Below are 24222 nucleotides of genomic sequence, written 5' to 3' on the forward strand. Positions count from 1 at the left end.
TCTTGCTTAATTCTGAATAATCTTGTGGAATTTTAAGCCAGTTGCACATGATTGTACTGCATGGAATTATGTAAATTATGCCTACCCCTGGTTAGAATTTTGTAAAGTACGTATTTCTACTTAGGCTGGGGTGTACCTGCTCCACTGAAGTTTGCGATAGCTCCGGCCACTAATGTTGTGATGTTGTGTTGACAGTGCCTAGATATTTTTACGATACCTACATTTATGATATCTACCCTAATGATATTTAGGTTGCTGATCTATGCAGTAAATATTTGTATGTTTATATTAGTCTTTTCTATATTCAAAGCTACAACCACACAGATAACCCAGTAATGCATAATTAAAAGAATGTGAGTTTTGGGGGATAAACATCCTTGCTAGAAGTAACATATTCATATTCTTAGAGATTTGGTCCAGTGCCTCTGAGATTACAGCCCACCTCTTGTCAAGGGACAGTTCTTATGAGTCTCATCTAATGATTTATTTAACCTGGTTTACCACTTGCTCGGTTAACAATATGAGAATGAAGGAGTTTGTAGATTGTTCATTCCATAACAGGCACTATCATTGCTAGCTGTTGGTTTTACACATATTTTTCACTTCAGTTAATCTGTGGGAAAGTTCATATGTGAGGTATTCCCTTGCATCCAAAAGGCTTGCATAACACCAGACCAAATATATTTTTCATCCAGTTTTGTGATAAACATTGCTAGACGAGAGCACAGCACATGCAAGCACAGCATACACTCAGTTTCACAGTGTGATATGATCAGTGTACCTGTAAAGAACAGAAAGTACACATGACAAACACTGCCCAATAATCAGGTGTTAACCACCAGCAAATAATGCATGACAAGGATCAAGAAGCCTCTTACCTTATTGGTTAGAATAAATGCTTAAACTCATGATTAAACATGCGAGAAATTATACATTTCTCATAAATTAGCCCATGGCATCCACCAATTTTTTTTGAAAAAAGAAGTCTTGGTAGGGAGAAGGCATTTCCAAAGCTGTCATGTTTAAATACTTATTTAGTGACCGTTTATCTTAAAACTGTGATGGTTCTTCCTCAACCAGTCCTTACTTCATGAGGTGCGACCACACCCTAGAAACAGGAAATCCACTACTTACCTACTCAAAGCAGGTTTAACTTTCAACCTCTCCAGGTACTCCTCTTGAGGACTATGATCGAAGTCAGGGATGCAGTTGGGAAGTAGGGAGAGTTGTAAAGACTTGAAGAGCGAATACGACTAATACAATTACCAGTAAGTAATCAATTAAAGCATTGCCTCAAAATCACTAATTTTGATCCTGTGCCTTCGAAAATGAGGATCCACCAACACAGGCCCAACCAACACCATGGAATCCAAACAGAAAGTGCTGATTTCTGCGAGCTGGCCAGCATATGTCCCAGGGCCTGTAATAAAGCAAGTGAATAAGCACCAGAAAGCCAACATACAGAAGGCATAACAAGTTTGCTCAGTTGAACAGTTCATCAACTAGAGCAAGACGAGAGCCAGGGAAGGAACCTCTTATTGACAGGAAGTGATGTAAGGAAAGAAAAGTCAGACACACAACACAGGAACACAAGTACTGGGAACTGAGGTCACAAACGCTCAGGAGAAGAGCAGCCACACCCTAGTGCATACAAAATAAGATCACAAGGAAGAGATCACCACTATATGTCAACCAGGAAGCAGATGGGGTTAGGAATAGCAGCTCTAAAAAAGAAGACCAGGATGCAGCCATAACATGAATCGAAGACTGTAAAACAATCTCAAACTCAAGTTTGGAGAGCAAGGGTTACTACAAACAGGGACCATGTCACAACTCAATCCAGGGGGAAGAAGTTCATAATAGTCCAGTGAAATGCCTGCTGCAGGCCCAGGGAATCTGACCACAAACCATGAAGTGAAGGAGGAGGTGGAGCACAAAGGCCCAACATAAGATCACAACAACTTACCAAGTTCAACAAGTAACACTGGTGGGATCCTCAACCAGAATGTACACCAATTTATGGGGAGATAGACAAGTCCAACAATAAACAAAACATCAGTCAGAAGACGTGTGCCAAGACTACCCAACCAAAGCCCCAAGATCAGGAAGCAAGACGATTACACCCAAGTGAAGCCACAAGATATCTCCAAGTTGAGGACGCCTCAGAGGACCAGCAGAGTAGACCAACAGGGGAAACACCTCATGCAGCATCACCAATTAAAGCCTGCAGCATGCAAATGTCAGCACCAACCCACAAGGCAGAAACTCCCAAATCTGAGCACATAACTGGAGCAGTCTAAGAGTGGGCTAACATAAGGCACGATTGCACAATGACACAACTCACACATAGATCCAAACACACCCCATTGAAAGAAAAATACAAAATATTAGAGTGGAGGACATTGGAGAGTCAAAAGGACGTTAACAAGAAAGTCATGAAAATCATCTGAAAGTGAGGGCACATGGACATGCAACAGCCAAACAGGTCACTATGAAATGAAGACTAGGCAAATATCTCACAAACCTCAAGTTCAGCAAGCAGTAATCAGGCAAGCGCAAGTCCAGAGGGTGTACTCACTGGCCGTGCAACAAAACGTCTCACATTGAGGAAGTACAAACCAGTCCTAAACCAACATGATGGTGAGTCCACACCCAGACACCACAGCGCAAAGGGTAGTCCCATTCATTGATAGAAGCCCACAGCCTCTTCAGGGAGAGAAACCTCATACTCAGCACTGAACCAAGCAGGGAACACTGGGCCAAACACTATACACAACACCAAAAAACCCTAAACAAGCCCATCAATTAGGTGCAGATTTACACCCTCCAGATGATACCATACCATAAACCCATCAGGTGCCCAGCAAGCCATCAAAAAGCAGTAATAAACCCGATTGTAAAAGCAATCTACCTGTGAAGAGGAAAAAACCCCAAACCAGAAAAAAAGGTAAGCAGATATCCACATCCAGAAACAGGAATCATAGAGTGACTGAGACGTAGAAGAGAAAAAAGGAGTAACATGGGTTGTGGTAGTTCTTTGTAGGCCTTCCCATTGGGAGAGGAGTTCAAACATCTTCTTTTAGGTACGCAGTATGGAGCCTGTTTCAAGGCTATGGGTATCAAATGATGTAAGAATTGAAAGTATGGAGTGCTAATTGGCTAATGAGCAAAGACTTCAATACATGTTTTTAACATGGAGATTGGTGTTTACAAACTCCTCTCACTTTGCAGTAGGACAAAGAAATGTAAAGAGAATTATGTGGCAATCCTGTTGGGGTACAGCGAGTTGAAAGGAAAATAATTTGTTTTGTCACACATAGCAAAATATGAATGCCTGTTCATAAACTGTGCACATTCAGCAGTTAGGAAAACAAAAATGAAGCACTTTTTTGTAATTCTGTGTGTGACAGATGACCAGCTCATCTGCACCACCAAGAAGAAATCTCTGAAGGATCGACTGGACAACAACGCCCACGACAGCAAGGAACTCTTCAGCATCGTCAAGGAGTTCTCCAACCCCAGCACCGGCAACAACGACATCACCCCTTCACAAGATCTCTGCGACTCCCTCGCCACGTTCTTCCACCGTAAGATTGCCGACATTCACAACAGCTTCGGCACACCATCCTCGCACCCAACCGTCGAACCAACGCACCCCACCACCACCCTCCGCACCTGGACCGCAGTGACCACCGAAGACACAGCCCGCACGATGAACACCATCCACTCCGGATCTCCGTCTGACCCCTGCCCCCACCATCGCACCCCAACTCCGAGACATCATCAACACCTCCTTCAACACCGCCACCTTCCCGGAGAGCTGGAAGCATGCCGAGCTCAGCGCCCTACTGAAAAAACCAACAGCGGACCCCACCGACCGCAAGAACTTCCGCCCATCTCGCTCCTCCCTTTTCCTGCCAAAGTCATCGAGAAGATCGCCAACAGACAGCTTGCCGCCTTCCTCGAGACGAATGGATCCCTCGACCCCTCGCAGTCCAGTTTCAGAGCCAACCACAGCACCGAGACCGCCCTCATCGCAGCCACCGACAACATCCGAGCCCTGCTCGACAACGGGGAAACAGCGGCACTCATCCTCCTGGACCTCTCTGCAGCGTTCGACACTGTCTGCCACCGCACCCTAGTCCAACGCCTCAGCAACACCGGCATCCAAGGGAAGGCATTGAAGTGGATCATCTCGTTCCTCGCTGGAAGAACACAGAGAGTCCGCCTCCCCCCGTTTCGCTCCGAGGCCACCGAAGTCATCTGCGGCGTCCCGCAAGGATCATCACTCAGCCCCACCCTCTTCAACGTCTACATGAGACCTGTCGCAGCCATCGCACGCCAACACAACCTCAACATCATCTCCTACGCCGACGACACCCAGCTGATCCTCTCCCTCACCAGAGACCCCGACACCGCCAGAACCAGCCTACACGAAGGGATGAAAGACGTCGCCGAGTGGATGAAGAACAGCCGCCTGAAACTGAACTCAGACAAGACGGAAGTCCTCATCCTGGGACCATCACCCTCCGCCTGGGATGACTCCTGGTGGCCCCCAGCCATGGGCACCGCCCCCAAGCCAACAGACCATGCACGCAACCTAGGCTTCATCCTGGACTCCTCCCTCTCGATGACCAGACAAGTCAACGCCGTCTCCTCTTCATGCTTTCACACCCTCCGCATGCTCCGCAAGATCTTCCGATGGATCCCGACCGAAACCAGGAAGACGGTCACCCAGGCCCTCGTCACCAGCCAGATGGACTACGGAAACACCCTCTACGCCGGAACCACAGCCAAGCTACAGAAAAGACTACAACGCATCCAGAACGCCTCCGCCCGACTCATCCTGGACATCCCTCGATGCAGCCACATCTCCGGCCACCTGAGGAACCTGCACTGGCTCCCCGTCAACAAGAGGATCACGTTCAGGCTCCTCACCCACGCACACAAGTCTCTCCACAACCTGGGCCCCAAGTACCTCAACGACCGCCTGACCTTCCACACGCCCACCCGCCAACTACGATCCGCCAGCCTCGCCCTCGCCGCCGTACCACGCATCCGAAGAGCCACCGCCGGAGGCAGATCCTTCTCCTACCTGGCGGCCAAGACATGGAACTCCCTCCCCATCCACCTTCGGCTGACCCAGGACCACCTCACCTTCAGGAGACAACTCAAGACCAGGCTGTTCGAGCAGTAGCGGACCCCCCCCTCCCCAAGCGCCTTGAGACCCTTCTGTGTGAGTAGCGCGCTATACAAGTGTTATGATTGATTGATTGATTGATTGACAGAAACAAAGATTTCAATAGGATCAAAACTAATGAACACATTTTAGCACGGACAAATATTCACTAAAAAGATGATTTCCATACATTGGGCCTGATTGACAAAGGTACACATACAATTTGTAGTAAGTTTACTACTGTCTTGGAACTCACAAACGTTTGGTGTAATTTCACTGCTTGTAATTTTATGACAGCTCATTCTCCACCATGAGACTCTGCATTCGAAAAATACTAGTAGTAAAACTACAACCGTAACAAAACAGTGGTAAACTGACTACAAAGCATAGACATTATTTGATTTGCATAATCTGTGTTGCATTGTTTTGCACAAGAAAACAAATGTTTTTTCTTGAATTAAGAACACATGACAAATACTGTTTTATGCATATTTATATGCTTAAGCATTTATCCAGATGTAAGTAAACATCTAGTGATCATGCATACTATGTTTCTTTCAGTAGTCTAAGATGGCTTCTAAATTTAGAAAACATACTCTGGCTCCATGTGTGCAGCGCCTGAGAATAATGCACCTCATGCATTATAATCGAAGCACTATATTAAGGTGGAATAATACATCCAATAGCAAGTAGATTGACTGTGATATTTAAATGCTCCCCTGGCCTGATCCAATATGTGAATGACTCTGTCAATAGCTAAATGGTACTGACACAGATGTCTGAAATCACTAGTTGAAGAGGGATGTCCCAAAAGTAAAACCCATTCCTGTTATCTACATAACATAATTTCTTTGGCCATGACAGAGCTAAAAAGAGACACTTTTACCCCTTTCTATTGACATCTGGCCTTCAGAGCATGGAATACAGTCATAGCAGCAAACCGGTTGTCCTTTTCGTCCTGCCTTATGGTAACCAGTGTTGCACTTCTCACTACACACAGAATGAGGAACCTGAGGAGGAAATAAAGAGGGATAAATATTGATGAGGGCTCTTTGTAATGTTACTAGGCATGTTTGATCTTTCTAAAATGTATCAATGTAATGTAGTGCACTGTAGCATACCTGCAGTTCATTAAAATCACTCTTGCTTCTTACATATCTGACAATAAATACTTACCTACTTACCGCGATGTGATACATGGTGTGGAATGAAACAGGAATCCTAAATCAATCTGTATGGTGGTGAAAGTTTGGAGCACACAGACATAACCTTTTAAAAGACTTATGACAGTGAAAGAAGATGGTGTTATGCTCTGTAAAATATTTACTCCGCAAACTTTTACTATCCCGGTAAATAAAAAAAAGAAGAAGGCATCCCTTCTTTATTTGAAGGCCTCGGGTGAGAAATGTTGTTGTTGGTTGACTGGGGTGTAAGCTCTGGCCAAGTACCCGCCTCAATCTCTGCCAGACTGAAACACAAAAAGTAGCAAAATCTGCCTGGGCTTAACTCTGAGAAGCTTGGAACAAAAAGCAGTCAGGCTTAACTTAGAGCAATGTGTAAAGTATTAATGCAATACACAAATAGTAATAAAGTGACAGTATATCATAAGAAAAATCCCATATCAATTTAAAAAATAGAGTTAATTTTTGACAAATTATTTGACACCAAAATGGCAAAAGTTCAATCAGTAGAGCCGGAGTTGTGAATTTTTAAAAGGTGTAAGCAAAAAATTGTACCAAAAAGCACAAAGCGTCAACCGCATTTATCTGGTTGTGCGAGAATGGGTGAAAGTTACAGACTTAGGGTAACTGCAATGGAGCATGGGTCAAATTCAGGGACCAAGTTAGTCCTGCTGAAAGAGTTACCTTCACAGCCCAACGTGAAGATATCCTTAGGAAGGGGGCATGAGAAGTATGGAGAGCATTGTGGATGGCCATCAAATTAGCAAGAAGAGCAGGTCAGGTGTTGTGAATGGTCCTCACTGTAGCATGAAAATTCTGTCATACCTTGTGGACAGTGGTAGCTGGAGCTTCGCCTTAATGTTACCTCAACATTTGTTCTTCTCAATTGAAATACACACACACACATATATCTTCTACATATACATATAAATGTATGTATATATAGTTATTAGGTCTTGCCTTAGCAGAGCTTGCACTGTCTCTTCCAGACATGCTGTACTCATGTATGGATTTTAGGCTCAGCTTATTTTCCATCAATCTTTTTATTTGGCTCCTGGTACTGTCCTTTGTAAATGGTGGCTTTTAGTGAGTCATTAGGCTTAGTAGTCCCTCCTTAGTACCTACTTTTCCCCTGTTGTAGCTTCTCATTAGAACTGTCTCTAATACATGTGTTGTTACTCTGGATGTTTTGATTACAGTCTATGAGCACTATTTTCTTAAATGACTTTCTCCTGCCTGTTGTTGTTCGCAGGACACTCTGTACCGCAACAGCTTTTTTTTAATTAACCACTGTGGAAAGCCTAGGAAATTTTTGCGGAACTGACAAAGCAATTCAGTTATTTCAGTAATTACCTGCTATTGCAAGAAGAACATGCTCTGCCGCAACCACTTATTATTTTTAACCAACACACCATACCTGTGAAATTTGAGTGCAACTGACAAAACAATTCAGTTATTTCATTAATTACTCCAATGCGACACTTACCCTTATAATTGAATACATTAAAATAATGTAGTCGACTTCGATGTTTAGCAAAAAGCACAGTGGTGATATGACCATCCATGATGTTATCTAGAAGAGGAGGAACATTCAGGCCTGTTTCTACAGGCAAATCTAGCCACTCCATAATGCAAAGATATTGAATAACAGTAGAAAACTACTGCAGCGATATAACCAGCCATGTCATTATGTGGAAGAAAGGGAACATGCAGGCCCTTCTCTACAGGCAAATCTCACCACTACAAAATGCAAAGACATGAAATAGCAGTTGCCAAGTTATAGGTTTGTTTTCTTTAAATTATTCTTTGACAGTAAAAATTACAACTTTCGTTACAGGTTCAAAGATTGTTTTCTTATATGCAAACCTTTCATGTCCTGCAATGGTGTTTCATCCGACAACAGCGTAGTTTAATGTGGTCAAGGAAATCGAATTAGTCTCATGTGGCAATGTGGGCAGTGCCGGAGTCAGGCTTGCAAGCACCTGTGGCATTTTCCTGTCATCTACAGAAAAGAGGTTCTGCCTGATGCCCCCTCTTCTAGTTTAAACAATATGGTGACCTCTTTTCACCTCAGTGGGGGCCACTGCTGCCACTCATTTACAAGAAACAAACTACAAAAAAGTAAACATAAAAAAAGAAATAAATTACAGCGCCAAAATCTCAAACTTTCACAAATGCTATACTGAATGCATTGGAAATGCTTGTTGTTTCTTGTGTGCTTGAATCACCTCGGTGCTCCTCCAAACTGAGGGGGCAGTAAGCGGTTTGGAGTCTGCTTACTTTACAAAAACCAAATCACTCCTTAACCACTTCCGTAAAGGTGCAGATGTTCATCAATTGCGAAGTATGTTATGAATCCCTACTGTAAAAACATGCTAGCAGTCACTGGTAAGTACAAATGCCTTCTTATGTTTAACATTAGGGGACTATTTTTTAGATAGAGGTGTAAATGCGCCAAGCAAAATACAGTCACTCAAATGGAAGGTGTCCAGTGGCTGAAGTGGGCTAACCCAGTGCCCTAATTTGTGTTTTGTGGTGAAAGCAACCATGTTTTGATTGACATTTGAGCAGAAAAATGGATTGGGCCCTAAAGAGTGTTATGTAAGCCCACATCATGAATGTATTTTTAATATATATTATTTTCCTATGCAGAGTCCTGATGAAGAGGCGTTCCCGCCTTGAAACGCGTCGACATGGAAATAATATGAAGAAGGATGTAATCGTGTGTGACAGAAAGGCACACATACCGGAGGTGGGGAGAGTGCTGTGTGCCTTCTTGGACCGGAGGGGTTCATTGGTGGAACATTGTTGCGCGGCTGTCCCTAGCCGCGGAGAAGAGCACCGTCTTCGGTTCTGGCTAAAACAGCAGCAGAGCGCGGAGAGGCCGATGAGAGGAAGGTTTCCTTTCTACCAGGCGCACTCTCCTGGGGAGATCAAGCACACGATACAGAACTTCTATCCTACTATAGGAATCACAAAAGCAGCGAAACAAATATAGGAAAACAAGAACCTACTAATTGGATAAAATAGTACTCACCACTCATGGGACTTCAAAGACCAGCATGCCGCTGGTAGTTATGATGTTGCCACACCCACTTAGGGAGTTGTTCATTGAATAAAAACGTGCAATGAATGGAGTGGTGAGATCTTCTTCTTTCTTTTCCTATGCAGAGTCCTGATGAAGAGGCGTTCCCGCCTTAAAACGCATCGACATGGAAATAATATGAAGAAGGATGTAATCGCTTGTGACAGAAAGGCACGCATACCAGAGGTGGGGAGAGTGCTGTGTGCCTTCTTGGACCAGAGGGGTTCATTGGTGGAACATATATATATATACACATATTTTTAAATTTATTTATGAGACTGGCATTGGCAGTAAAGCTTTTTTTCAAAACAAGGCAAGATAAATTGAATGCAAAAATAAGGAAAATGCTAATCAATCAATGCAAAGTTGTGGAATAAAATTACATAGGAAAATGCATGACTGCAAAACATGTCTAAAAGTAGATCCATCTTTAATTTAAGTCATCAAATGAAGCAAGGTTATTGTACCTCTTTGCCTTGCTTTGTCCACCATAAGGCACTTTTGTTGACATTGAGTTCCTGCCCTCTGGGCTCCCTCTTGTCGAATGATCCCACCTTCACATAGAGGATTGTACCATCAGGCTCATGCTGCCAGTTGATGATGTCATAAGCTGCAGGAGGGCTGCCGTATTTGTCAAAGAATATCTCTTCCCCCATCCTATTTTTAAAGCGTATACCCTTCATGTAATGAAGGAGCTGGCAAAAAAATTAAAACACAGAACTCATTAATGTGCATGGTACAAAACAGCAAAACCTCATGTGAAAAACTTGATTATCCTTAGCAAGAGATCTCTAGATGACCAATGCAATGTTTCACAATACACATTTCATCACAAGAAGACTTTTAGGGAGTAATATTGTGTGTTCAGGCAATTTCTTCAGTTTTGGGATGATAAACACATATTGGTTTCTCCACCTAAATACCTGGTAATACACAGTAAGGGCTCATTCCTTGAATTGGTGATGGTTATCTGATTTTAACAAGTGCAATAATTATCACATCTCCCACAAATTCATTCAAAATGATGGGCTAGCATGGAGCATTTGTCTGAGTGGATTGGTGGTCTGAAACTGATATTCATGGATGCTATTTGAACAAAACCTTGTTGTAGCAAAATTAATATCAGGCAAACAGACTTTTCACCCTGAGTGTCAACCCCTTTTCAAGCAGCAACCACAATTCTTACCAGGGTAAGTTCCAAGTTAACCTGTACAAAATCCTCTGGGAGCTTCCACAATCCGGTCAGGCTTAACTTATAGGCATTGTGTAAAGCATTTATGCAGCACAGTAATAAAGTGAAAACACAACACAAGACAAATCCAAATAGTGCTAAAGTTAACAAATAATTTGACACAAAAATTCAATCAGTAGGACTGGAGTTATGAATTTTTAAAGATTTAAGTGAAAATAGCACCAAAAAGCCCAAAGTGCCACTCGCTGCTATCTGGTCGTGCAAGACCTGAGGGAAGCTCATGCCGACTGTGATGGAGCACCAATTGGATAGAAGGAGCAGGTAAGCCCTGTTGACAAAGTTACCTTCTCAGTCCAGTGTGAAAAGTTCTGTTTAGGGTGGAAGGGGCCAAGGGGAGCAGGTAGATCATTGTGGATGTTCCTTGAAGCAGTGCAAACTGCCAGGCTAGAGTTACAGAATGTTGTTGCTGTAGCACGAAGATCGTATCAGCATCCTAGATTTTTAGGGCATGTGCTGTGTGTGTTGACAGTTACTGCAGTGGACGATGCTGTACCGCATTGGAGCCTGGCATGGACGCAAGGTCTTTGTGCAAATGGGTCCGTTCCCATTCACAAAGAGCCTAAAAACTAAAGAGGAGCTCATCTGAGCCTGAAGGGCACCACTTGAGAGTCTGAAACTCACTCCAGCAGAGGCCATCACTGCTCAGGCATGTCCAGCTTCAGGTCCAGGCAGCAGGTCAGCATCGCAGTTGCAGGGAGCCTCTACAGCAGGGGTACTCATAGTACGGCCCGCGGGCCGCCAGCGGCCCGGCAAGCCTTCCTTGGCGACCCGCAGACCTTACAGACATGTACCTGTTTTCATACGTTTTTTTCTAAAGAGTGTCCGCAAACACTGCCTGTTGCAGCAGTGTGGACTCCAAGAGACTCTGCTCTGTGGGCAGCGATATTCAGAGTGGAGATGCAGGGGCGCTAAGAAGAGGTGAAATTCAACAAAGCCTCGTTTAGCATATAAATGGCCTTTTAAAGACCTGTGATGTGTGCCCGGAAAGCAGCCTCAGCTGGGATGACACATATGAGGGGGGGTGGGGGGATGAAGCCCTTTGACCCCACTGGGCATTGCACGCCTGGGTAGTGCAATGCCAAACATTTAGGTTCAATTGCAAAAACAACAAGTGATGGACTGAATGTGGATCAATGTCACACACTCCCCCAGTCAAAATATCTGGGCCCAAATCCATCGGTTTTTTGCACTCCACACCACCCTGGGTTAGACAATGGCGATATGCAAATCAGCTCTGACCCTGTTGCCCCATGGGAACAGTCCAGTCCGAACTACAAAAGCCATGTCCTTCCCAGAACGGAATCAAGCATCCGAGGACCGGACCGGTTTCGAGGTAACACCTCTCTTCAGCCCGGCTAGCTTGACTCCAAGTGGTGTGGAGTGCCTGGGACCCACGTCTGGGCATCCCCAGCGCACTTAGGGCGGCAATTGCAAAAACAACAAGTGATGGACTGAATGTGGATCAATGTCACACACTCCCCCAGTCAAAAGATCTGGGCCCAAATCCATCGTTTTTTTGCACTCCACACCACCCTGGGATAGACAATCGCGATATGCAAATCAGCTCTGACCCTGTTGCCCCATGGGAACAGTCCAGTCCGAACTACAAAAGCCATGTCCTTCCCAGAACGGAATCAAGCATCCGAAGACCGGACCGGTTTCGAGGTAACACCTCTCTTCAGCCCGGCTAGCTTGACTCCAAGTGGTGTGGAGTGCCTGGGACCCACGTCTGGGCATCCCCAGCGCACTTAGGGCGGCAATTGCAAAAACAACAAGTGATGGACTGAATGTGGATCAATGTCACACACTCCCCCAGTCAAAAGATCTGGGCCCAAATCCATCGTTTTTTTGCACTCCACACCACCCTGGGTTAGACAATGGCGATATGCAAATCAGCTCTGACCCTGTTGCCCCATGGGAACAGTCCAGTCCGAACTACAAAAGCCATGTCCTTCCCAGAACGGAATCAAGCATCCGAGGACCGGACCGGTTTCGAGGTAACACCTCTCTTCAGCCCGGCTAGCTTGACTCCAAGTGGTGTGGAGTGCCTGGGACCCACGTCTGGGCATCCCCAGCGCACTTAAGGCGGCAATTGCAAAAACAACAAGTGATGGACTGAATGTGGATCAATGTCACACACTCCCCCAGTCAAAAGATCTGGGCCCAAATCCATCGTTTTTTTGCACTCCACACCACCCTGGGTTAGACAATGGCGATATGCAAATAATCAGCTCTGACCCTGTTGCCCCATGGGAACAGTCCAGTCCGAACTACAAAAGCCATGTCCTTCCCAGAACGGAATCAAGCATCCGAGGACCGGACCGGTTTCGATGTAACACCTCTCTTCAGCCCGGCTAGCTTGACTCCAAGTGGTGTGGAGTGCCTGGGACCCACGTCTGGGCATCCCCAGCGCACTTAGGGCGGCAATTGCAAAAACAACAAGTGATGGACTGAATGTGGATTAATGTCACACACTCCCCCAGTCAAAAGATCTGGGCCCAAATCCATCGTTTTTTTGCACTCCACACCACCCTGGGTTAGACAATGGCGATATGTAAATCAGCTCTGACCCTGTTGCCCCATGGGAACAGTCCAGTCCGAACTACAAAAGCCATGTCCTTCCCAGAACGGAATCAAGCATCCGAGGACCGGACCGGTTTCGAGGTAACACCTCTCTTCAGCCCGGCTAGCTTGACTCCAAGTGGTGTGGAGTGCCTGGGTCCCACGTCTGGGCATCCCCAGCGCACTTAGGGCGGCAATTGCAAAAACAACAAGTGATGGACTGAATGTGGATCAATGTCACACACTCCCCCAGTCAAAAGATCTGGGCCCAAATCCATCGTTTTTTTGCACTCCACACCACCCTGGGTTAGACAATGGCGATATGCAAATCAGCTCTGACTCTGTTGCCCCATGGGAACAGTCCAGTCCGAACTACAAAAGCCATGTCCTTCCCAGAACGGAATCAAGCATCCGAGGACCGGACCGGTTTCGAGGTAACACCTCTCTTCAGCCCGGCTAGCTTGACTCCAAGTGGTGTGGAGTGCCTGGGACCCACGTCTGGGCATCCCCAGCGCACTTAGGGCGGCAATTGCAAAAACAACAAGTGATGGACTGAATGTGGATCAATGTCACACACTCCCCCAGTCAAAAGATCTGGGCCCAAATCCATCGTTTTTTTGCACTCCACACCACCCTGGGTTAGACAATGGCGATATGCAAATCAGCTCTGACCCTGTTGCCCCATGGGAACAGTCCAGTCCGAACTACAAAAGCCATGTCCTTCCCAGAACGGAATCAAGCATCCGAGGACCGGACCGGTTTCGAGGTAACACCTCTCTTCAGCCCGGCTAGCTTGACTCCAAGTGGTGTGGAGTGCCTGGGACCCACGTCTGGGCATCCCCAGCGCACTTAGGGCGGCAATTGCAAAAACAACAAGTGATGGACTGAATGTGGATCAATGTCACACACTCCCCCAGTCAAAAGATCTGGGCCCAAATCCATCGTTTTTTTGCACTCCACACCACCCTGGGTTAGACAATGGCGACATGCAAATCAGCTCTGACCCTGTTGCCCCATGGGAACAGTCCAGTCCGAACTACAAAAGCCATGTCCTTCCCAGAACGGAATCAAGCATCCGAGGACCGGACCGGTTTCGAGGTAACACCTCTCTTCAGCCCGGCTAGCTTGACTCCAAGTGGTGTGGAGTGCCTGGGACCCACGTCTGGGCATCCCCAGCGCACTTAAGGCGGCAATTGCAAAAACAACAAGTGATGGACTGAATGTGGATCAATGTCACACACTCCCCCAGTCAAAAGATCTGGGCCCAAATCCATCGTTTTTTTGCACTCCACACCACCCTGGGTTAGACAATGGCGATATGCAAATCAGCTCTGACCCTGTTGCCCCATGGGAACAGTCCAGTCCGAACTACAAAAGCCATGTCCTTCCCAGAACGGAATCAAGCATCCGAGGACCGGACCGGTTTCGAGGTAACACCTCTCTTCAGCCCGGCTAGCTTGACTCCAAGTGGTGTGGAGTGCCTGGGACCCACGTCTGGGCATCCCCAGCGCACTTAGGGCGGCAATTGCAAAAACAACAAGTGATGGACTGAATGTGGATCAATGTCACACACTCCCCCAGTCAAAAGATCTGGGCCCAAATCCATCGTTTTTTTGCACTCCACACCACCCTGGGTTAGACAATGGCGATATGCAAATCAGCTCTGACCCTGTTGCCCCATGGGAACAGTCCAGTCCGAACTACAAAAGCCATGTCCTTCCCAGAACGGAATCAAGCATCCGAGGACCGGACCGGTTTCGAGGTAACACCTCTCTTCAGCCCGGCTAGCTTGACTCCAAGTGGTGTGGAGTGCCTGGGACCCACGTCTGGGCATCCCCAGCGCACTTAGGGCGGCAATTGCAAAAACAACAAGTGATGGACTGAATGTGGATCAATGTCACACACTCCCCCAGTCAAAAGATCTGGGCCCAAATCCATTGTTTTTTTGCACTCCACACCACCCTGGGTTAGACAATGGCGATATGCAAATCAGCTCTGACCCTGTTGTCCCATGGGAACAGTCCAGTCCGAACTACAAAAGCCATGTCCTTCCCAGAACGGAATCAAGCATCCGAGGACCGGACCGGTTTCGAGGTAACACCTCTCTTCAGCCCGGCTAGCTTGACTCCAAGTGGTGTGGAGTGCCTGGGACCCACGTCTGGGCATCCCCAGCGCACTTAGGGCGGCAATTGCAAAAACAACAGGTGATGGACTGAATGTGGATCAATGTCACACACTCCCCCAGTCAAAAGATCTGGGCCCAAATCCATCGTTTTTTTGCACTCCACACCACCCTGGGTTAGACAATGGCGATATGCAAATCAGCTCTGACCCTGTTGCCCCATGGGAACAGTCCAGTCCGAACTACAAAAGCCATGTCCTTCCCAGAACGGAATCAAGCATCCGAGGACCGGACCGGTTTCGAGGTAACACCTCTCTTCAGCCCGGCTAGCTTGACTCCAAGTGGTGTGGAGTGCCTGGGACCCACGTCTGGGCATCCCCAGCGCACTTAGGGCGGCAATTGCAAAAACAACAAGTGGTGGACTGAATGTGGATCAATGTCACACACTCCCCCAGTCAAAAGATCTGGGCCCAAATCCATCGTTTTTATGCACTCCACACCACCCTGGGTTAGACAATGGCGATATGCAAATCAGCTCTGACCCTGTTGCCCCATGGGAACAGTCCAGTCCGAACTACAAAAGCCATGTCCTTCCCAGAACGGAATCAAGCATCCGAGGACCGGACCGGTTTCGAGGTAACACCTCTCTTCAGCCCGGCTAGCTTGACTCCAAGTGGTGTGGAGTGCCTGGGACCCACGTCTGGGCATCCCCAGCGCACTTAGGGCGGCAATTGCAAAAACAACAAGTGATGGACTGAATGTGGATCAATGTCACACACTCCCCCAGTCAAAAGATCTGGGCCCAAATCCATCGTTTTTTTGCACTCCACACCACCCTGGGTTAGACAATGGCGATATGCAAATCAGCTCTGACCCTGTTGCCCCATGGGAACAGTCCAGTCCGAACTACAAAAGCCATGTCCTTCCCAGAACGGAATCAAGCATCCGAGGACCGGACCGGTTTCGAGGTAACACCTCTCTTCTAGCTTGACTCCAAGTGGTGTGGAGTGCCTGGGACCCACGTCTGGGCATCCCCAGCGCACTTAGGGCGGCAATTGCAAAAACAACAAGTGATGGACTGAATGTGGATCAATGTCACACACTCCCCCAGTCAAAAGATCTGGGCCCAAATCCATCGTTTTTTTGCACTCCACACCACCCTGGGTTAGACAATGGCGATATGCAAATCAGCTCTGACCCTGTTGCCCCATGGGAACAGTCCAGTCCGAACTACAAAAGCCATGTCCTTCCCAGAACAGAATCAAGCATCCGAGGACCGGACCGGTTTCGAGGTAACACCTCTCTTCAGCCCGGCTAGCTTGACTCCAAGTGGTGTGGAGTGCCTGGGACCCACGTCTGGGCATCCCCAGCGCACTTAGGGCGGCAATTGCAAAAACAACAAGTGATGGACTGAATGTGGATCAATGTCACACACTCCCCCAGTCAAAAGATCTGGGCCCAAATCCATCGTTTTTTTGCACTCCACACCACCCTGGGTTAGACAATGGCGATATGCAAATCAGCTCTGACCCTGTTGCCCCATGGGAACAGTCCAGTCCGAACTACAAAAGCCATGTCCTTCCCAGGTCTGGGGATGCCCAGACGTGGGTCCCAGGCACTCCACACCACTGGAATCAAGCTAGCCGGGCTGAAGAGAGGTGTTACCTCGAAACCGGTCCGGTCCTCGGATGCTTGATTCCGTTCTGGGAAGGACATGGCTTTTGTAGTTCGGACTGGACTGTTCCCATGGGGCAACAGGGTCAGAGCTGATTTGCATATCGCCATTGTCTAACCCAGGGTGGTGTGGAGTGCAAAAAAACGATGGATTTGGGCCCAGATCTTTTGACTGGGGGAGTGTGTGACATTGATCCACATTCAGTCCATCACTTGTTGTTTTTGCAATTGCCGCCCTAAGTGCGCTGGGGATGCCCAGACGTGGGTCCCAGGCACTCCACACCACTGGAATCAAGCTAGCCGGGCTGAAGAGAGGTGTTACCTCGAAACCGGTCCGGTCCTCGGATGCTTGATTCCGTTCTGGGAAGGACATGGCTTTTGTAGTTCGGACTGGACTGTTCCCATGGGGCAACAGGGTCAGAGCTGATTTGCATATTGCCATTGTCTAACCCAGGGTGGTGTGGAGTGCAAAAAAACGATGGATTTGGGCCCAGATCTTTTGACTGGGGGAGTGTGTGACATTGATCCACATTCAGTCCATCACTTGTTGTTTTTGCAATTGCCGCCCTAAGTGCGCTGGGGATGCCCAGACGTGGGTCCCAGGCCCTCCACACCACTGGAATCAAGCTAGCCGGGCTGAAGAGAGGTGTTACCTCGAAACCGGTCCGGTCCTCGGATGCTTGATTCCGTTCTGGGAAGGACATGGCTTTTGTAGTTCGGACTGGACTGTTCCCATGGGGCAACAGGGTCAGAGCTGATTTGCATATCGCCATTGTCTAACCCAGGGTGGTGTGGAGTGCAAAAAAACGATGGATTTGGGCCCAGATCTTTTGACTGGGGGAGTGTGTGACATTGATCCACATTCAGTCCATCACTTGTTGTTTTTGCAATTGCCGCCCTAAGTGCGCTGGGGATGCCCAGACGTGGGTCCCAGGCACTCCACACCACTGGAATCAAGCTAGCCGGGCTGAAGAGAGGTGTTACCTCGAAACCGGTCCGGTCCTCGGATGCTTGATTCCGTTCTGGGAAGGACATGGCTTTTGTAGTTCGGACTGGACTGTTCCCATGGGGCAACAGGGTCAGAGCTGATTTGCATATTGCCATTGTCTAACCCAGGGTGGTGTGGAGTGCAAAAAAACGATGGATTTGGGCCCAGATCTTTTGACTGGGGGAGTGTGTGACATTGATCCACATTCAGTCCATCACTTGTTGTTTTTGCAATTGCCGCCCTAAGTGCGCTGGGGATGCCCAGACGTGGGTCCCAGGCACTCCACACCACTGGAATCAAGCTAGCCGGGCTGAAGAGAGGTGTTACCTCGAAACCGGTCCGGTCCTCGGATGCTTGATTCCGTTCTGGGAAGGACATGGCTTTTGTAGTTCGGACTGGACTGTTCCCATGGGGCAACAGGGTCAGAGCTGATTTGCATATCGCCATTGTCTAACCCAGGGTGGTGTGGAGTGCAAAAAAACGATGGATTTGGGCCCAGATCTTTTGACTGGGGGAGTGTGTGACATTGATCCACATTCAGTCCATCACTTGTTGTTTTTGCAAACATTTAGGTTCAGTCAAATGTTCAGCCACCCTGTGGCATTCTCCTTGAATTAGAGACAAGGCTGACAAATTAAACATTATCTTGTTAAGTTCGATCAGCTTGCGCCATACCTACTTTTGTAGCCCTGAGATTGACAACTTGCGCCTGCTCATGCGAACAAGAGTAAGAGACTACGAGTTGCAGTGTCCTTCAAACCACTTTCCATGACTTCACGATGTTTAGTGGGGGAATTCACGGAGGCCTTTAAATTACTAAAATAAATTGATAAAAAAGAAATACTGTTGTGTCACCAACATTGCCCAAACCCCCATTGCTGAAGTTGAGGTCAAATTAGAAGTTGACAGGAAGTAATACTCAACAAAGGGGCTTCATGGAAAAACAGTTAAGAGTTATCTCCTCTGGAACAGTCTTTAGGAGAGAGTAAAAATGGATGGATGAGAGAGGTTGAGCGAGAAGACGAAGGGAGCGCGGCTGGTTTGAGCTTATTTACCAGGGCTTCTTTTGGTTCTCTAGTATAACCCTGACACTATACTGAACTGCGTGGTGAGATCACGAGCAGCCATGTTATATAACACAAGAGAGTAATCTCCGTGTCATCCACAGTGCGTGTTTCAGGTGGTTAAGAATATTGGGCATAAGTTGAGAGATCTGAGCATATTACATTGGTTCTACCCGGATGGCTTTCATTCAAGCGTGGTAATTCCTATTTTGAAAGTGAGTTTTGCACACAAAAGAGATTCTTTGTGCAAATACAAAGGTTCCTCATTCTAGCAATCACAGTGATGTAAGAGTGGGGGGGTGAAGCCCTATGTGGCACATATATTCCCTGCAGGGCTTTGGCCTGGCACGCAGGTTTATGGTGCTCACATACATAATCTTGCTTGCCCCTGGCTGACAGCAGGGCTGTCCTTCACAACCTACTCTTATGGAGGTGGTCAATGTGTGCAGCAAAGAGCTCTTGCTTTCTGAGACATTTCTAATAGAATGATTACACCTCACCTAGACAGAAAGAGAGAATGGGAGACAGAGTGAAGGAGACAGAGGGAGGGAGACAGACAGAGGGAGACAGACGGAGGGAGACAGAGGGAGGGAGAAAGAGGGAGGGAGGGAGACGGAGTGAGACAGAGGGTGGGAGACAGAGGGAGGAGGGCGACAGACAGAGGGAGGGAGACAGACAGAGGGAGGGAGACAGACAGAGAGAGGGAGACAGAGGGAGATAGACAGAGGGAGATAGACAGAGGGAGATAAACAGAGGGAGATAGACGGAGGCAGATAGACGGAGGGAGACAGATGGAGGGAGACAGACGAAGGGAGACAGACAGAGGGAGAAGGGCGACAGACAGACAGAGGGAGGGAGACAGAGTGAGGGAGACAGATGGAGACAGACAGTGGGAGTAAGACAGAGGGAGGGAGACAGAGTGAGGGGGGAGAGAGAGAGAGCGGGAGACAGAGTGAGTGAGACAGGGAGACGGAGAGAGAGAGAGGGAGGGAGGGAGAGATAGAGAGAGGGGGGAGACAGACAGAGAGAGTTAAAGAGATGGAGAGAGAGAGAAAGAGAAAGAGAGAAAGAGAGAAAGAGAGAGAGAGAGAGAGAGAGAGAGAGAGAGAGAGAGAGAGAGATGTGTGTATGCTGGGTCTGGTGGCTTAGTGGACGAAGGCGTCTGCTGCAGGGGCCTGTGTTCAGGGAGACAGAGAGAGAGAGAGTGAAAGAGATAGATAGAGTTAGAGAGAGAGAGAGAGAGAGGGGGGGAGAGAGAGAGAGAGAGAGAGAGATATGTGTGTATGCTGGGTCTGGTGGCTTTGTGGACGAAGGCGTCCGCTGCAGGGGCCTGTGTTCAACCTAATGGTCAGTTTTTTTTTGCTCTAGCCCCGTCCCCCTCTCTCACTGACCCCACCCCCAACGGTGCGGCCCTCGGCCACAAACCACACTGTAAATTTGGCCCCTGAGAGAAAGTTTGTGAGTACCCATGCTCTACAGCATATTATGTCCCTGTACTTCAAAACAGTTGGTTTACCCTTAGAGTCACTTCAGCCTGGGATGAAGGGTACAGGTCTAATCTTCATTCTCAACAAGCATGGAACAGGCAGAACAGTTGTGGAGTAGCAGGGCAAAAGAGTGGCAAACCTTCAGGCAGCAAAGCAGCATAGCAGTCCTTCTTCTGTAGTACCCACATCTCCAGGAGTGTACTGAAGAGTTGTTGTCTGAGGTCCAACATTTATACCTGGTGCCTTCTTTGAAGTGGGAGAAATTTCTAGAGAAGTGCTCAGGTATCCTCCTTCCCCTGGCCTGGCTCCAGACCAACTACAGAGGTATACAGCTGTGTTGGTGTAGGCAGGCCCCACAGCCTATTTATGTGTAAGTAGGAGTATGCCCAGCTCTGCTCCCCCATCCTTCCATTGAAGGCTCATCCAGGCACACCTCAGCTCTCTATTGTGTGTGGCTGTCTAGGAGGAATGCACTAAGTCCAACTGTCAGCTACACCTTGTCATGTGACCCATTGGCAGGCAGAAGGCACTAAGGGACACATGCATCAAGCTTGTTCCAGGTCGCAAACAGGCCGATTTGAAGAATTGGCCAATTTGGCAAATGTAAAAAGGCCTTTTCTGATGCATGTACCTTTTTCCATTTGCAATTTAGGTAATCTCAATTTTTTTCTGTTGACCTAAATTGGGAATGCAGTTAAGGAAGCGCAATTTGCGATTCTCTAATGTCGATGTATCAAGCCTTTCCTAAATGCGAACTGTGCATTTATGAAAAGCTAACTTGAAGCTGATGGCAATTTGTGCATGCTTTGAAAAATGCACAAAAATGCATTTTTCAAAGGGCCATGTAGAACACACATGCCCATAGGGCATGTGTGTGTTTACATGTGCACACTTACCTTTTTTGAGGGGTGCTTCAGGGGGGCCTTAGGCCCCCCGGGCACCCTCGGATTTGCGGTCGCAATTTGTGATTACCAATTTCGTAATCGCAATTTGCAAATGCATTACCATTCATTCCCATGGGCCTGTAGGCCCATAGGAATGAATGGAGGCACATTAGATAATAGCGACTTACAGTTTCTGATTCGCTATTAGCCAATAGTAAGGAATCGCACATTTTATTGTGATTCCTACATTCATAGGCATTTGCGATTACCAAATAGCGATTCCTTAATAATCGCTATTTGGTCATCGCAAATTGTGACCTTGATGTATGTGCCTCTAAACAGCTAAGGCAGGAAATAGGCGAATCTTTAAAATTGGCATTTTAAAATTGTAATTTAAAATCCGACTTCACCATAAGAGAGGATTTGTTCTTACAATTCCAAAGTCACCAAACATGAATTGGTTACCTTTTCCAATTTGGAAGTTATCCCTTATTAAATGTAATAAGGTAACTCCAATGGTATCCTATGGGAGGGTCAGGTCTTTCAGTCATAAAAAACACATTTAGGAGTGTGTCACTATTAGTACACGTCAAACCTAAAAGTATGCCCTAAGTTTAAAATACACAGAACCCTACCCTCTAGACTGTCAAGGGCCTTCTCCAGGGCTGACTTATATGTATTAGAAATGAAGGTTTGTGCCTGGCATAAAGGTCGTTTGCCAGCTTGAAATAGCAGTTTAACATTACGCACATAGGCTGCAATGGCAGGTCTGATAGATGTTTCAAAGATTCTACAAACAGTGCTGCAAGCCCACTAGTACCATTTCATTTACAGACCCTGAGTACACATAGTGCCACTTGACTATGGACTCATACATAAATTAACTATGCAAACTGGAGATAAGCCAATGTTACCATGTCTAAGGAGTGAGAACATGCACTTTAGCACTGGTTAGCAGTGGGAAAGTGCACAGAGTCACAAGGCCAGCAAAAACACAATCAATAAAAATAGAAAGGGAAGGTAAAACTTTAGGGGCAAAACCACCCTTTGGCTGACAGGTATAACACCAATTAATTCTGATGGGACAAATCAAGGGTGTCATTAGTCCCACTGGAAAATTGAGTACAGTGGATATCCTGCCACTTCTGGAGTTTTTACATGCGGAAAGCAGTGAAGTTGCTGGGCCACTTTATATGGGGAAACATGCATTACACGTTTAATTCCTTTATATTATTCCCCAAAAGCATGTAGTCCTTGTCATTTCCTCTTTCCTTTGAATCACTGGTACCTGTAGTTCAGTAATGTCAGAGGCTAGGTAGCCTGTGATTTTTTTGTGGCCACCTCTAATGAGTTTGCTTTCTTTTACTCTTGCTGCTTTTATAACCCCCGAGATAACAGGTTGCAAGGATATTATTGGTGGAACCAATTGCAGCTGCTGCTGCCCTTGGCTAATCCCTATCACCTAGATGATATGCTATAGTGGCTAAAATGTGGCCTCCGACTGTTCTATAAATTTAAAGTGACTTCTGCTGTTACAGCACTTTAAATAAAATATTTTCATGATTTGGTTTTGTAGAATCACATCCTAGCTGCAATTTACTGGGTTTTTTCAAAGTTATCTCAGCAACGTTTTGGAGATTCATTTTACTTTAAGAGTGTTCAGGTAGTCTGCTTTGCTATAATTTTATAACACATTCGGCCCTTGTTATAAAGCAGCCTTTTTTGAATTTTCGGATTCTTTGAATTAATGTGAAAAGATTTTGGCTGGAACAACTCATATTAATGATCTCAGGATTAAGGCTTACACAAGGGCAATGCGAGCAGCCTGAATTTAAAGCCTTGCTGTAATGATCAGCACATTACATGTGAGGTCACAGTAAATTACACTGCTGCTTTTCCATGGCTCGTGTATTGGATCCAACCAGTAATAGCCTTCTTTCAGCATCATTGGGAGGCTGGTACTTTGACTGCATTGATTGATTAATTACCACTCCAAATAGTTTGAGTTTTCCAATCTTAGTTTGAATGTTTAAAGCGGAAATAAGGATTAGCTAATTATGATTTCTCTTTAAATGCACATTTATGATGCACGCATAGTTTCATGAATACATGTAAATCATCAGGTTGAATTTTAGCTCAGATTACATTATACTTTAGCAAACACCCTTGAATAGCATAAATGCTCACAATAATGATGTATATCAACATTTCTGTTCTGTGTGGACTTGTCATAGAGACTGACTTATATGTGACACTCAGTTTCTAATCTGTCATTCCTCAACAGTAGAGAACATCATGTACATTGGTGGGCACAAATCAAGATATTGGAAGAAATGTGCATGCAGCTATCCCTTTTGGATCCAAGTTGCTCCTATAGCTTGGCCACAGAGCATGGAGACATTTGATTCGAGACAGGCACTACCAACCTTCAATGTAACTAAATATATATCCAGATGACCCTGTCTGGGTAATACAGCCTAATTGTGTCTTTGTCGAACAACCTAGTTGGACAATATGCAGTATTTTCTTGTTCTAGAAGAATTAGCACCAATTTTTATAAAATGCCACTGCAAGCAGTATAGACACGTTTCTGGGTTTCATATGTCTCTCTGTAACTTTTTGCTAAACAGTGACTCTTATATCTGAAACATGGAGCAAATATGACCTACATTGGTGCTGATGCTATTTCCTTAATGCACCCATAATCTTGTTCACTCATTGTAGGATGTTCAACTGAACAAGGT

General features: G+C 46.5%; 1 protein-coding gene across 1 annotated transcript in view; it reads right to left on the bottom strand.

Moving 5' to 3' along the window:
- LOC144797951 (vomeronasal type-2 receptor 26-like) overlaps positions 1–24222 on the bottom strand; it is a 116120-nt gene that overhangs the window by 19571 nt on the left and 72327 nt on the right. The window contains exons 3-4 of the mRNA XM_078668755.1: positions 9913–10140; positions 6066–6189 (exon numbers count right to left, since the gene is read on the bottom strand). Coding sequence (XP_078524881.1) covers positions 6066–6189; positions 9913–10140 — 352 coding nt within the window. The remainder of the gene's footprint in view (positions 1–6065; positions 6190–9912; positions 10141–24222) is intronic.

Source organism: Lissotriton helveticus, chromosome 12 (genome assembly GCF_964261635.1).
Source record: "Lissotriton helveticus chromosome 12, aLisHel1.1, whole genome shotgun sequence".
Taxonomy (NCBI): Eukaryota; Metazoa; Chordata; class Amphibia; order Caudata; family Salamandridae; genus Lissotriton; species Lissotriton helveticus.